Below are 15,567 nucleotides of genomic sequence, written 5' to 3'. Positions count from 1 at the left end.
GAACGAAGTTATGGAAGCGGGGGAATGATGTAGGAGAATCAAAATTCCATCTGTGCACCCCACTGCCCTTTTTCCCCCCCAAAAAAGGAGGGGGAGGATGCGGTAGAGAAATTTCTGAAGGCTCAACACAGAGAAATTGACTGCAGCTAGTTATTTCTTGCATGGAAAACTAACTTCTAATGCACATTACATTTAATTCTTAGAATCCTAAGGGATTTATCTTCCATACCGTGGCACATAGAGAGAAATATTGGCTTTATGAAGAGGCCTTTACCAAAGGCTTTGATAAAGAAGCAAGCAACAGAGTACCAATTTTGTGATAAAATCTGAAAGTTTTCACTTTCTTTTTTCCCTTTCGGTATTTTTGTCCAGAAGCACCATCAGGTGTTCTGAAGTCCCTAGCACACAACACTAATCACTGTTGCCACCTCCATTGTCATACTCTGGGAGGGAACTCAAAGAATTTTGAGTGACTTTAAGATTAAATGGTTTAAAATGGTTTCACAGGTCTCTGGAAGTCTTGATTGAGTGAAGATTTCTAGATAATCCTATAAATCCACCTTAAAGTAAAAAATCTGATAAATCTTGTTCTCCTTCATTGCCTAAATTTATTTTAGCAGTAAAATAATAACAGAAAAAAGTTAAATTTATTTTAGCTGTCCATGACTAATGGTAGAATGAGCTGGTTAAGAATCACATCCTTGATTATTGCTCAGTTGCTGCTGTGCCTCTCCCCAGCCACAGGCCACCCAAGCACTTTCACGAGGAGAACCATGTGTGTGAACCACTGGCTTCAATCCAGCCTGTAAAATGCTTGTAATTATGGAGTCTCATTAAAATGAAATCAGTGAAACAGGCTTCTGCTCTTAAAAGTGATGGGTAGAATCCAGAGATCCTGAAGACCTTTATGCTTTCATTGTGAAATAATTCATTCTGTTCTTTGGATCAATCAATTTAGAAGAGAATGCCATGCAGTTAGCAGGATTGCCTGAAAAGTTGCCCACAGTCTAAAGGACTGTGGTGTAAAATTTGTTAAATAGCTGGACTCCATTATTCAGACACTGGGATGAAATCCACTGGCATAGCTGAAATGACGGTCAGCCTCTCAGCAGCTTCATACTTAAGTCGTGACAGGAACCTGCTAATGGTGTTTGAGATTTCTATGGCTTCTTATGGCTTTGTATTTCCTACTAAGTCATTGTCTTTACTTACAAAATGCAAAGTAAGGTATTTTAATTTTTACATGAATCTACCAGTCAGATTGGAAAGTAATGACATCTGTTTTTCAGAGCTCTGATTCAGTTTAAAGCACCAGTCCTGCAGCATCAAGAAATGTTTTACTGCTTGTGACTATTCCCCACTGCAGTTTGCAGTTACCTGAAAGCCGTTCAGTTGAAGTGTGGTGTTGCCGCTGGTGCTGAATAGATCACATGGACACAGCTTGAGGTGTAGTGAAAGGAAGAGAGAGTTTATTTTTCCTCCCAGGATTTATAGGTTTCTGACCATGGCCAGGGATTGGATGGTCAGGATAACACTTTGCCACTACACTGGCCATGAGGGATGCCCATCACAAGACGTGTAACAGAAGGAATGTACACATATCTATGTTTACAGTTGCTGTCCTGGGAAAGTCTTTGAAAACTATGTCAGCAAGCTCAGAAGCTGAGTTTTCAGGGCGACAGTGTGTGGAACAGCAGTGGCTTTCTGGCTCGGTGTGTGCATGCCCAGATGAGCTGCAGATAGCCAGCAGGACCATAAGCCTGACAGTCTCTATTTCGGATGGGTGCTGAGTTACAGAAATGGCTTATCTGGAAGGTTCTTTGTTGGTACATCCTTACAGGTTGTGGAAAAAGCAAGTGGACTGACAGAGGGTGACCCAATAGGATTTTCTGTGTGTGATTTTAATCTGTTTAATTCAAAAATGGAACATCAGGCTTAGTCTGTGGCAGGATGGATCCAACACATGTTGCTGAAAATTATCTGAATTTTAAAATTCCTAATTCTAGGGTATACAGGGATAAAGAAAATTGGCTCACCAAGTTCAGGATTCAGCCTCCATTTCTGTATAAATGGAAGGAAACAATGTATATAAGCTCTTGTGTTTTTTGGTATTTTCTTATTTATTTTTCATGTACCAAATATGCATTCTTGTATCCATAAATAAATTCCAGATCAGTTTTTCTCACATAATAGGAATTATAGTTGTTTGGAGAAGCACAATCTGAAACTTTTTCCTTAATAATTGGAGTCAATAGATGCTCCCAGTAGTGAAGTTTCTTTCTTTTTCTTCTTAATTGCAAGAAGCAGAAAAAGCTGTAGTTAAGACACTGACAATACAATAAATAGCTGACCTGGTGGAACGTGCTTGGGCTGTAGCCAGGAATCTCATCCATAGATACACTCTCCTTTGGGAAATGGTTCTTTCCTTTCTCTTTTCTTTGTAAGTCTTGTAGTAACCGATTAAATTTTTTTCTTTTTTTTTTCCCCTCTGTTTTAAGCTAAACCTTTATTTTTATAAATAAGCAAATTCCAGAAAAGTGATCTGGTAGATTGTGACTCTTTTGAGAATAGGAGTGAATAATACTACTTGTGAATTATGGGTTGTTTCCACTTTTGCTTATATCAATATACATCCAGGAATATGTGTTGTGAATTTATTAGGTTTGGCTAACCCTGAGGGAGACTGATATTATGTCTCAGTTCTGTAAAACACTGCATTATTTCCATGTAATAACATCCTCAGTCTGGAATTCTGTTCTTTCACAAGCTCCAGCATACAAGGAGTGCAGCATAAATGTATCATCGGCATATTAATTATCTGAATAATCAAAGTGAATGCCTACAGTTGCTGCTTGCTGGGGATTTCATCTGGTGGGCAGGAGCAGAGCAGTGCCAGTTAAATAACAGCTTGCTTCAAACTGTTGGAGACTGGTGTTGACCCCACACTAAAGGAAGCCTCCAGCTGTGCAGGGAACCATCCTGTTCTACCCTCTGTGGGGTTGCTATGGGCATGTGGCTCTAAGAGCCACTAACGTGGACTGGCAGCAAGTGAAAGAAACCTGTAAAAGATCCAAACATGAACCATAGTATTGAGCTTGATGCACTGATTGTGGACTAGCACTTTGTTATTTGACCAGTGAATTTGTCACGTGTTGAACAGATGGAAGGTATTTCTTGCTGACTCTTTTCATAGGATGAAGATGTTTTGTGGAAGAAATTTGCTTGTGTATTTTGTTAGCTATTGCTGATGTAGATGAGTAATTTATGAGCAGAAAGCTGGTTTGTGAAAGGGGAAAAGTGATAGCTATGAAAGTTGCATTGCTGATTTTGTAAGGAAGGCCAGAGCTAATTTATTTTCCAGATTTTTTTTTTTAATCTGGATAGTCAAAATTAATCACCATTGTTTTATATTTTGGATTAAAAAAGTAATTTTGTCTGTAGAGTTGCCTCCTAAATTTAAACTAGCAACCAGATTGGTTTTTCCTAATCAGAAAGTCATAAAGATTTCTTGGGGAATGTCACGTGGTAGTGGTATTTATGTGGCAATTCCAAATCCACTGCTTATGTGAAATGGGTAATCTTTCACAGTCACCAAGTTTGCAGAAAACTTCATGTGCTGAAATCACTCTTCCCAGAAAGAAAAATGAAAAATCCAGGCTAAAAAGCAAAACTCTTAAGAGTTAAAAATGAGGTAAAATGCTGTTCAGATTTTCAGAAGCCTCGCCTTTGTATTTCCCAAAAACATGCTGCCCATGTCTGTTTCTGTTTCTTACATCAGTTTACATATTTAAATCTATTTATTCTCATTTTCTTTCAGGTGATCCTGATCCTTACCAAGTATTATCATACTGACATGGGGAAAGTTCTGGAGAGCTCTTTGTGGAGGTAAGTTTTCTGCTTTTCTATAACCTTCCCTTCTACTGTTGGAATAGATCCATCACTTCTTTTTCCTAGACTTCTACTGAGTTGAGTTGGTACCTGACTGATGCTATTGTAGAGAGATTATCCAGATTGGCATCAAGTCTTACTCTTACTTGAATGCATTTCCTTGTAGTTGAACTAGAGTCTGTAATGAGTTGTAACAGTAGAAACAAAAGAATGATGGACAGTATAAGGTATCTTCTTGAGGCCATTTTTCAAGTTGCCATGTTTTTCCTTTTCCTAGAAATTCTGTATCAAATTTACTTAAAAACTTTGAAATGCTTATTGTGTTGAGATGTGTATTTTGGGAATTCTTGCTGCTTGAGTAGAGCACTGAGATTAGTAAATAATCCTCCTTTGGAAGTAGTCAGGATTGTCTGGATGAAGTATACCAGCAGTGTAGGTTATATTGTTTTATGACAATTGGGAATAAATAGTAATCCAAATAAATTTCTAAACTGATTTTCATTCCTGTAATACTTGTTTATTAAGATACCAGTATGCTTACTGCCTGTGTGTGCACAGATTGCAAGTTCAGGTGTACATCAGCACAAAAGCAGTGCTGGGGTAAGTCTATGTTATACTTGTCACACTGGTTATTGTCTCAGGTCTTAGTTGTCTTTTGCTAAGGAGGCTTTTTGTGCTCTAATATTTTGTTTTTGTGTGTATGTGGGTCTTTACGAATTTTCCACCACAAATTTTTCTAGACCCATCATGTACATTTGAAAAGCAAATGTATTTCACTGTTATCACTAAATGTGATACTGCACAGTATTTGCTCTGCCAGTTTTTCTGGATATCTCTAGCAGTAAAAATAAATGACAGGAGACTTAAGCAGTCATATGTGAAATTCAAGTGTTGAAAAAATTATTAACAAATAGTTTATCCAAAATCATGTGGCTTTGTTACTTGTAACCCTCATGCTGTCCCAAGAGCTTGTATAGGGACCTGACCTCCAGATGTCTCTGTAAAGATGTCTCTTTACAGAGACAATCCAAGAAGAGGACTGGGTAAGGGAATAGGGAGTGGGAAAGGTCAGGACATGCTGAAAAACAGCCTTGCTACTTATTTTGAAAGAGGTGGCGTAGTTTTGAGTATGTGGGGTTTCTCAGTGACAGTACTTCTGCAATAACTTGATTTTAAACCAGTGTCTGACTAGTGCTCAGTCCCAGGGCCAGTGGTCCATGCAGAAAAAGGGTATTTCTAGAAATTTCTAGTCATAAGAATGTTTTCAGGAAAGAAAGAAAGAAAGATCAAATGGAGACTGCTTAACATTGGCTCAAGACTGGCCTTTTTAGGGCTATGACAGTTCATTTGTAACTATCCTTTAAACTTAGAAGATGCAAAATATATTGCACATTTGTTTCTATTTTAATTTTTGTCCAACATCTTGTGCAAATAAGACAACCAAATGATAGTTTGGATAATCCCAGTTGCGTAAGCACACACTGCTTTCCTATTATTTGTCAGTGGCCCATACAACATGTGCAATATATTTCAAGTTTCCCAATCCATACTTCAGGGTATCTATCATAGTCTTTTAAGTATTTTCAGTTGGATTTTTCAAAATAAACTCTTTGGTCTTTTAAAATAAACATAAAGCAGGCTTCAGATAATGTTTCTCTCTTTGGAGAACATAAACACTTAAAACAAGGTCATCCAGACCTTGCTGACAGCTGGTGTAAAGAACTGGTGTGAACTGCATTCAAATAAAATCGATACTAGCATGTATCATCTGGAAATCGTGCCTTTTTACGTACAAGTAACAGATGTACCAGATGCTTTGGTACTGGCACAGGTCATGGTTCTGCCCCAAGGGCTGGAACAGATGTCCTCAGGGCTCTCAGTGGTGTCAGTCTTTGGGGGTGTGCCAGGTGTCCATGGCTCCACTTCAGTGCGGCAGGGATGGGGCCTTGGGGGACTCTCCTTGGGCATGTCTTGCAGTTTCACAGGGCACAGCCCAGCCAGGGTCTGGACATCAGGGTGCCTTGGGCAGTCCTCTTTGTCAAGAGAGCCCCTGGGAGCTCACTCCTTGATGTGAGGATGCCCAGAACCTGCTGAGCCAGGGATGGGGATGAAGGCTGGGGCTTGCTGACCAGGCAAGCTGGATGGGTTCTGAGTCACCTGGTCTAGTGGAAGGTTCCCTGCCCATGGCAGTGGGGTTGGAACTAGATGGTCTTTAATGTCCCTTCCAACCAAACCATTCTATGGTTCTGTGGGTTCTAAAGCCAGGATGGACAAGCTGAAAGGAAGCAAGTGCTTAAGATGAGTGCTTGGGCTAGGGATTACTACTTAGATGATCCATGCCTGGATATGTTCTGGGCTTCCTCCACCTCTGCCCACTGTGATGTAGAAGAGACACACACAGTTGTCAAACTGGAAGAGTTACAAAGTGCTTGGATCTGGAAGAGTGCAAATCAGACAAACTATTGCAAAAGTATCAAATAGTGTCCCTTTCTGTTGAGATATATCTCACTATTTGTACTAAATAATTGATTGAAGCTGAAGTCCCTTTACAGTCAAGGGACTTCTGTGTTTCTCCCTGTGTAAAATGGTTGGAGTTTCACCAGCTGTCACCCACATTTGCTGATGGAACTGGGGTGCTGTATTCACATTGGCAGCCTGCCCAGAATGCATAGTGTATATATTTTTTAACTTTTTTTTTGTTTAATTATCTTTTGCATTCTCATTTGTATCAAATAAATATGCTGTAAAACAGGTGTGAAAAATGATACAGGGTTTTTTTGGTGTTTTTTTTGGTTTTTTTTTGTTAGCAGAGAAATGCCATTAATCTGTTTCTGTGCCCTAGTGGGAATAGACCCTCTCTAGTTATTTCCTGAATATGCCCAATCTTTTTGTTCCTCTCTTGCCTGGGTAGATAATACCAGAATTCATATTGTCTAAGTCACAAAGTGACTTAGTCACTAAGTGAAAATAAACTAGTTTTATAAATTGATAAATTCTGACTAGGATAATTTTTTAATGTTAATATCCAAATTTCTCTTTCTGGTCAGTAAATATTAACCTACCTTGGTGTTTATCAGTTATTTTGTTCCTTGAAACTGCATCTTTCATCTTTTAAAACGTATTTCTACTTCATCTCTTTCCTTTTCTCCTATCACTCAAAATAATTTTTTTTCCTTGTTTAGTGGAACAAAGAATGAGAAAGGGTGGTCTAGTGGTACTTGTTTGTTCTTAGTGACCTTGGAGCTGCAGTCAGACTTTTAACAGTGATGCAGGTGAAAAACACCAGTCAGAGGTACATGCCTAGGTGGGGGGACTCTATGTGAAGATTTGTGGGTGGTTCTTGGTGACACATTTTTGTACCTCTGCAGAGCATTGTCAATTTTTGTAGGTAACTTATGCCTGCCCATGTAAGACAGGTTGCAGGCTTGGGAGACCTAAATTTGAATTACCTTAGAATTTTTCATTGTTGAACAAATAGGGAAAATAGTGCTGTGTAATGAAATTCTTAATAAGGTTTTTATTTGTAAGAGCCACTGGTTAAACTGGAGAGGTAAAGGCAAAATCTTGATGGAAGTATGCAGTTAAAAAATACCAGACTGTGCTTCTTTAGTCAGCTATTTCTGATGCTTTCCTAATTTGCTTATTAAGTATTTGTCAAGGTGCAAACTGTATATTTATTTTATTTAAAATTAGGTGAGGAAGGATAGAGATAGAGATAAAGATATAGGTTTTCTATCTAGAGATAGAAAGATATAGAGATAACATTGGTTGTGTGGTAGTTTTTCTGAACTACTACAGGTTGCCACTTGAATATAAGCTAAAATAACTTTTTTGAGAAGGAACAGAGGATTGTTTTCAGGACTACTGTTAGAATTTCTAAACTGTGGTACATATTGGGAATACAGGTTGGCTGTCATGTTAGAGCTCATTAGCATAACAAAAAAACTGAGAATTCAAATATTAAAATTGTGCATACATACATTGAATTGTGCATACATAGAAGATACTTTACATACTAGAGCTGTTGGTATCAGAGTTCACACACATTTATCCAGCAATTTTACAGTATGAAGGAGCTGAAACCAACAGACCATTTAGTCTGAGTGTGTTTTCACATGCTTTATGGACCCATTTGTGCACAAATATATAGGTGCACATATTTTACAATCTCAGGTGCCTGCTTGCATCTGTTGAATGCCTGCAACTTTAGAAGTATTAAATTTTACAATCAAATAATTTAACTTGAATCAGTAACCACTATAAAATTAATGATAATACTTATCTGAGTTAATTATTTCTAATAATACTGGAAATGTATATTATTTTTATTATTCCATTTTGTACATGGAAGAACTGAGATGGTAATATTGCTGAAGGTTATACAGTGGTGACTCAACACTATATGACCATGGAATTACCCTCCAACCCTGTGCTTAGACTGGCTCAGAGTCCTGTTACTGGTAGGCATGCAGCCTTCCCTTTCTTAGCTGGATCTAATCAATGAATAATAGATGCTGCTTATGATTTCTAATAAAGTTTTGATTGCATATTATCAAGCTGTAATGATACAGTAATGCTGAAGTGGCTTGCTGTGTAATTGCCATTGTTCCCAATGGCATCACCATGTTGTTACTGCTTCACCACGGCAAACAAACGACTTTACTTGATGTTAACTGCGCCGCTGGATCCTCTCAGCGTTGCCTGCTGAATGCTAGGTAGCCCTGTTTTCAGAGATGTTGGGTTGTTTTGCCCCATGTTGTTGGTAAAGAAATGAAGGAACAGACTTCCCCACCCTCTTAAACATCCTGTCTGTGGTGGCACAGCTCCTTCTGTCTGCACCCACAGGACTCACTTGTGCAAGCCTGCTGGCCATCAGGAGCAATCGGGGCACAGTGACTGCATGGGGCCTCTGGGCATTTACACAGAGTGCAGGCCTACACTAAAGCTAAAATCCAGACTTATAGAGCTGGAGATTCTTTTAAGGTGGATACAGTGAACAACATATGGCTCAGGAAAGTAGAATTTCCAGGTGGCTCACAGAATGTGTGAAAATGAATATGGACGTTTGTTTCCAAAATCTTTGGACTTGTAGGTGAAACTCATTTCAGCTGTTTCCTGAAATTAATTTAAAAAGGAAAACAAAACCCCCCAATATACATTTCAGTGTCCCAGAGAAATTTTTGGTATTAAGTAGTGCATAATAAATGAGCGACTGTATTCTGCAACAACTTGCACTTCCAGATGGCCTTATATTGTGGCTCTGCTTTGAAAAGTGACTTTGTAGAAATGGCCCCAAGGGATGGAGTTATTAAGTCTGTGATTTTCATATCAAATTTTCTTCTTCCAAGTTAAAAAAGAAAAAGAAATGACTTTCTAATTATTAGCACAGTGAACTCAGCTTGGGATCTAATGTCTAGCTGTGCTTTCTCTAGCTAATGTATCATCATGAGTAATTCAAGTTCTGCAATCAAAATAGAGTGTCCTCAATTATACCTGTGCAGCTCTTTTGTGCTCCTTTTATATCCTTATTTACACCTGTTCCACTGAGCAAAGGTTTTGGGCAGTAGCATTGAAAAGGCAGTCTTACAATTAGAATTTTATTTCTTTTATTGAACAACAGATTTTTTAATGCTCTCTTTGATCATATTTCCATATTAATCTAATAGTATTACAAAGAATTTCATTGTCTGCTGCAACTTGCATTGTCCTGCTAATACTTAATAGTATGCCATTGTGAGTTGAATTGTGCATGAAAGTCCTTATTTTAAATTTATTTTGGACATTTAAAATGTGCTGTAAAACTGTAGTTAAAAAGTGAATGTAGTGGGTTTCAGCATATCAGCAACGTTCTTTATGGGTGTCAGGAGAAAAAATATGTAGAAGGTAAAGTAAATTAAATAAATATATATTTAGAAACCTTGGAATGTGCAAGTTATTGAGGAGGTGATTATTGATGTTTTCAATGGGTAGTGGAATTGATTCAGGAGCACAGAGGGTGCCGATGTTGCAATGTGTGCTCTAATGGACGCATGACCATCCACTTTCTGAGACCAAGGCCCAGCACTATGGGCTGGCAGTAACCCTGCTCTTACCTTGGTGTTGCACTCACCCTGACACATGTTTTGGCTGTAGCTTTTGGCCATTCAGTGAGGAATGAGATTTGGCTGTGGATATTTGGGACTGTTCTCCAAGTTGTGACCTGTAGACTCCTCTGAAGGAGACGTGTTTTAAAAGGCTTTCCAGTGGGAAAAATTTAGGATGGTATTTAGCTTAAGCAGGTACTTTTATGTCTGTGTTGCTATAATAGCATTTAAAGATTATTTTGATGTCTTAGTATGTATGAAGGTCTGAACTGAAAAATATGTATCCTACAAGCAAGTAATAACTACCAAATAAATCTATCCAAATTTCTTTACTGAATCTGTTGGTCACAGATGAAAGTGCTGTGTCATAACTACTTTTCCATGTCTTCAACAACTTGGAATAGTGAGGATGATTTTGAATGTTAACATGTTTCTGTACTAGCTTGTGATCATGTAGAGAATATATGACATATGAACTAAGATATAGTCAGAAAGCTGTGATTTATGTACTCAGTAAAGGGCTCTTTAGTACACTTGAGCTTATTGAAGTTGATTGCAGCATGGCTGCTGAACATGTTAAATACATCTTGAAGCATGAGAATTTTGCTGCTTTACAGGTTTATTTTTCTTTTTTTCCCTTAATCCTCCTTCTGGAAAATGAATTAAGTCATTGCAAGATATAACTCATAATAAGTGAGTCAATTTATTGAGAAAGAATACCCATTTATTTTAAATGACTTAAGAATTCTTTTCTCTTGTTTGAGTAACTTTAACCTAAGTAATAGAATTTCTGATTGCCTTAATTAGTGCTGCAGGCTTTGTGGGAATTATACCACAGGTTCTTGTTTTAAGTAATCTCTGTTTGGCCAGGACTGATAGTAACAAAATTGATCTTTCCTTCCCAAGACCCATGTGGATTGGTAGCAGTAGGATGTGTAGGAAAGTTGCTTTGCTGGTGTTTCCTCAGTTTTGTCATGGTATCTTATTGAATAAACCTCCCTATAAGAAATTATTCTCTTTCTTGCCAGCCTCAGCAGAGAGGTTTAAGGTGAGAAACAGGAAATGCTGTCTTTCTTTGCGTTAATTATCCATGGGGCTTGTGATTTGCTTTTGCCCTCCCTCCCTGCATAAAAGAGGGAAGTTTTACCCATGATCCACTCTTCTGTGTGAACAAACTGAGAACAGCAATCTTGGAGCTTTTATTGTGGCATGATTCCTCTGTACTAAGTTCATATGAAAACAGTTGAGCTGTCAGGATTTTTGGTAATGGGAGATATTTTGCTGCATTGTCATCCATTAACTCCCACTGTCAGTAGGCTGGCACAGCAGGGAGGTGCAGGGCCCATGACCTGGGGCAGATGGAATGATGGAATCTCTTCCTTCCTCTCTCTGTCTCTCTATATATCTATATATATCTATATCTATATATCTATATCTGTCTGTATATGTGTATCAGTGTTTCCTTTGCCACTCTGTGAAAGGAAATAAATAAGAAACCACAATCAAAGCAGCTAGTTCCATTGCTCATCACATTTTCATGATGATGAATGAGATGTAAAAACTGGGATGGGATATTTTTAAAAATCTGAAAAAGGTGAAGTAATGATATCGGGGAACTTGTGATAAGGTACATGTGATATTCCACTCAGTAATTTGTGATACTGCTGGTTCCACTTTCAGCCTATTATGTGACCTTTTGTGAGAGCTTGCAATTACTCTGCTTTCTTCACTTGGTCTTTTGTTTCTTGGGAATATAGGTAATTTGGAGAACTGATTGTAGGATTCCCATCAGTACTGGGCTGTAATACCGCATTAATACAAATAATGAGAAGGAGTAATGTAATGTTTATGGATGTTTAATGTTTGCATCCTTAAAATTTTTGGCTTGATCCAAGAAGCCAAAGGAGAAGGACAGGAGTCCATCAGACACCATGGACACACCATGAGACTCATGTGAAAATTCCCATATTTTCCCTGGGAGGCAGCTGATGGTGTAGTGCCTTTTCATAGCTGATCTTTGATAATATGTTTTGCAACCCCCTGTTGCATCTCTTCGAGGTTGAGCACCTTGTGCACTGATGCGGTGTGTTCACTTGCTTTTGCAGTACATGCAGTCTGCTCCAGAGCATCCACTGTGAACTGATTGCAAATTAGTTTGGTTATTGGGACTGAATGAATAAACAGCTGCATGGTTAATTATGCAGAATGGTATAGAAAAATGTAGTGTTAATGTTTTATACCCTCATTATCTCTGCAGTATGGAATATATTTTTCAGTGTGAAAATAACAAAGGCAATATTTCCCACATAACTTATTTATTAAGATCATCGTATTGTTAGGCAGCTTTCTCTGCTTTAATTTGGTAAGAATCGGGACAATTAAAAACTCAATACAGGCCAGTTTCTAAAATGCAAATATAATCTTACATGCTGAAGAATTTGAGGGTGTGGGTAGTTGACAAAAATGAAATGCATTTTACAGTAAGATTTAAATGTCTCGATTTTTTTTTTAATGGCTTTCTGAAATACAGAATGTTAGTTGAGGGCTTTTCCTCCCTCTCCCTGCAGCCTCTCATTGAAAAGATAACTGATATCTTGTCAATTAGTTAACTGAGTCTCTGTTCCAACTAATTTTTTAAAATCTATTTTGTAGGGGGCTTATATGTAAGTTGAGTTTGTCCCCTCCTACTTCTGCTCCCCCTATTTCTCACCTGGTGTATTTTCGTTCTATTGCACACAGAACAGGGATAGCAAGTTACTTTGTTTCAGCAAATGCCTATTCTTGAGCTAACCTTCATAAAGGATATTTCCCTTTCTCACTGATTTTCTCTCCTGGTGGCCTTTTTTTGCTAGCTGTTACCCTCCCTCTTTCATAGAACTGATTTGTCTCTTCTGGGCTGGATTGCTTCAGTCCAAACTGGAGAAGCTGCTTTTCAGATGAGGTGTTAAATAAGTTTTGGGATTTTGGCTTAACATATCAGCTCCAAACCTGTTTTTTTGAAGCTGTTCCAGAGTTGATATCCTTTTGATGTCAGGGCTTTTTCTCATAGTTGCTTTGCCACACTGTAGATATTTCAGTGACCTGTGAATACATTTTATCCCAACTTTCTATCATAGGATCTTTAATTGTAACAATACTTGTTATCACCTATTTTTTGAAAAGCATCTGTGTGAGTTAATTTTTTTTTTTTTCAAATCTAATGTGTACTTTCTTTACCAGATGGATGTAATTTTTATTGAAGAGTGTGCATGCAGTTCAAATTATTCCCCTTGAGAAAAAGACATCACAGTTTCAGTGAAATGCAGTCACCCCTGGGCAAAAGCTAGGGAAACAAGTAAAGAGACACGTGGGAAAACGTGCTTTCTTAATATAAAAAAAAAACAACTTAACATTGGGTTCAAAAGCATCTATGTCATTCAACCTTTTGATAGCCTGGCTTTCCAAGCTTTCCTTTCTGGCAGGAGGGGGATATATGGTTCTGTTTTCTGTATGATTTAGAATAGTTTTCTGTAATGCTGTTATTCTCAGGATTGCTGGCTGTTCTGAAGACTTCAATGTAAAATTATTTTAAATTCTACTCTCCTCCAAGAGTTTGGAAAATTATCATTGTTTTATCTTAATTCTTACCATATGCTGTCCAGTCCCTAATTTTGCAATGACTCTTTGAGATAAAATGTAAAAATCAACTTGTGCTGTTCTGAAGTACACTGACTACACTTTGCGATTTCTCTCCCTTTACCCTACTCCTATGCAGTTTCTATCCTAAATACTGGTCTCTTAGTTTTCATTATCTTTAAATTTTCTTCAGCCTGACATGTAAAAGTAGAAAAATAATAGTATTTTACTTTTTATCCCCATTTAAAAACATTTGGAAGCAAAATATATATGTGATGGACTTTTGTATATATGATGATTTGAGTTGAATAATACTTAAGCTCTTGATGCTATTTTGGTGCAGTTTTCAGTACAATTCAGACTGCTCCGTGCTAGTGGGGAGGAAGCACCAGTAAAAGATTAAACCTCTGCATTGTGAAAGTGCAGCACATTCTGGCACAGTGTGGAAACCAAGAGTGAAAACTCCTATGCCTCAGCTTTCCATGTGGCCTCAGTTGAATATATGAATCTGTTAGTATTCCAGAGTGAAAAGCATCCAAGAATCATCTTTAAATAAAATTGAAGAAGGAAGTAAAGTTAATTATGTAAAGACCAGAAAAGTATGTTGCAAATATGCTTCATAAAACAACATGATCTATCATAGCATTACCTTAACAGGTGCAGTTAGAGGACATCTCTTAATGTGCCCTGGTATATGAAAAGTAGGGTTTGAGTTCTGAGATCTTCAAAGTGATAATAGGATTTAGCTTCTCAAAAGGCTTGTAAGCATTTTTAAGATACATCAATAAATAAATATGAGTGAATATTCAAATGTCAAATTATATTTGATTTCCATCCTAACTGGAAGTCTTGGTACATCCAAATGTTTGAGTTCTTACAATTTTTTTTTATTTCATGTTTGGAATAGATACACAGTGCTGTTATTATAATAAAAATTATTATTTGTTTTTTCTTTAACGTGTTTGTTAGGGCTGGGAATAGGACAAAAGTTTTTTGATATCCACTTGGTCAGTTATATCACTGTTTTACTGGCAAGTTTCTACTCTATTGCATCCATGCAGAGAATGATTTTGGTTGCATGGGAGCACAATGGACATAAAGTACAACCCCTGCTTAAAGCAGGAGTTGCTGCAGAAGTTAATCAGGCCATTCATGGCCTCATCCTGCCCAGTTCTGAGGAATGTCCAGGTTGGAAATCTCACAGCTTTGCTGGGTCGTGCTTTGCTGCTGTCATTGAGAGGGGTTACATCAGCTGGCATTTCCCATCTTGCAGATTATGCTTGCCATCTATTGCCTTTTCACTGGCTACCCTGACCCTGTCTTATTTAAAACTTCTCTTTTGATGTTGAAAGAGTGAAATGAGATTCTCCATTAGCCTCATTTCCTAGGATGACCTAACCCATCTCCCTCAGCCATTCCTTGTACATCGTGTGCTCCTGTTCCCAGCATCTTAATGACCCTTCAGTGGATTGGCTTCACATTGCTGATCTCTTTCCTCCATTAAGTGACACAGATTTTAAAATATTTTTATTAAATTTTATTTTTATAAATTCCATTTGTAGAACTGGGATTATCTATTTTCTGGAAGTTCCTTTCTGCTGCTCTCCCAATATAAAATAGACTGTTTCTATAGTGAATTTTTTAGAATAGTTACCTTATTTATCTGAATGCAAAAAAAAGTGTGAAATGCTGAAATCATTAGCTGGGGAAATTAAATTCTTTAGAAATTGCTTGGACACCCAAGTCACTTCATTACCTGTACAGAAAGATAACATTGGTCTTGTTTGCACTGAACTGCTCAGTGTAAGAATAGTGGGGATGCCAGCATTAACTTTTTGTCCTCACTTTTGTTATGCACTATGAATTCTTGATAGGTTTTGATTTAGTTGCTGGTACATTATTTATGACATCTCTCGGCTGCAGCTGCTGTAACCCACAAACCAAAGCCAAACCTATTATTTCTAGTAATAGAATTGTATTT

At 37.7% G+C, this 15,567-nt stretch overlaps 1 protein-coding gene across 8 annotated transcripts in view; it reads left to right on the top strand.

The window, feature by feature from the left end:
* The window catches only part of SORCS2 (sortilin related VPS10 domain containing receptor 2), a 568,270-nt gene that overhangs the window by 219,214 nt on the left and 333,489 nt on the right, over positions 1-15,567 (top strand). For 7 of the 8 annotated variants that reach the window (XM_086891222.1, XM_086891220.1, XM_086891217.1 and 4 more), the window contains one exon: positions 3,818-3,885. In XM_086891222.1, the coding sequence (XP_086747348.1) occupies positions 3,854-3,885 (32 nt within the window). In that variant the 5' untranslated portion in view covers positions 3,818-3,853. Of the gene's footprint in view, positions 1-2,915; positions 3,692-3,817; positions 3,886-15,567 lie in introns of those variants that run through there. The other variant, XM_086891221.1, reaches the window with a different exon arrangement.

Source organism: Cyanistes caeruleus, chromosome 5, assembly GCF_971803275.1.
Source record: "Cyanistes caeruleus chromosome 5, bCyaCae1.hap1.1, whole genome shotgun sequence".
NCBI lineage: Eukaryota > Metazoa > Chordata > Aves > Passeriformes > Paridae > Cyanistes > Cyanistes caeruleus.
The sequence above is the reverse complement of the archived record's forward strand: the minus strand, read 5'-3'. Positions and strand labels throughout refer to the sequence as shown.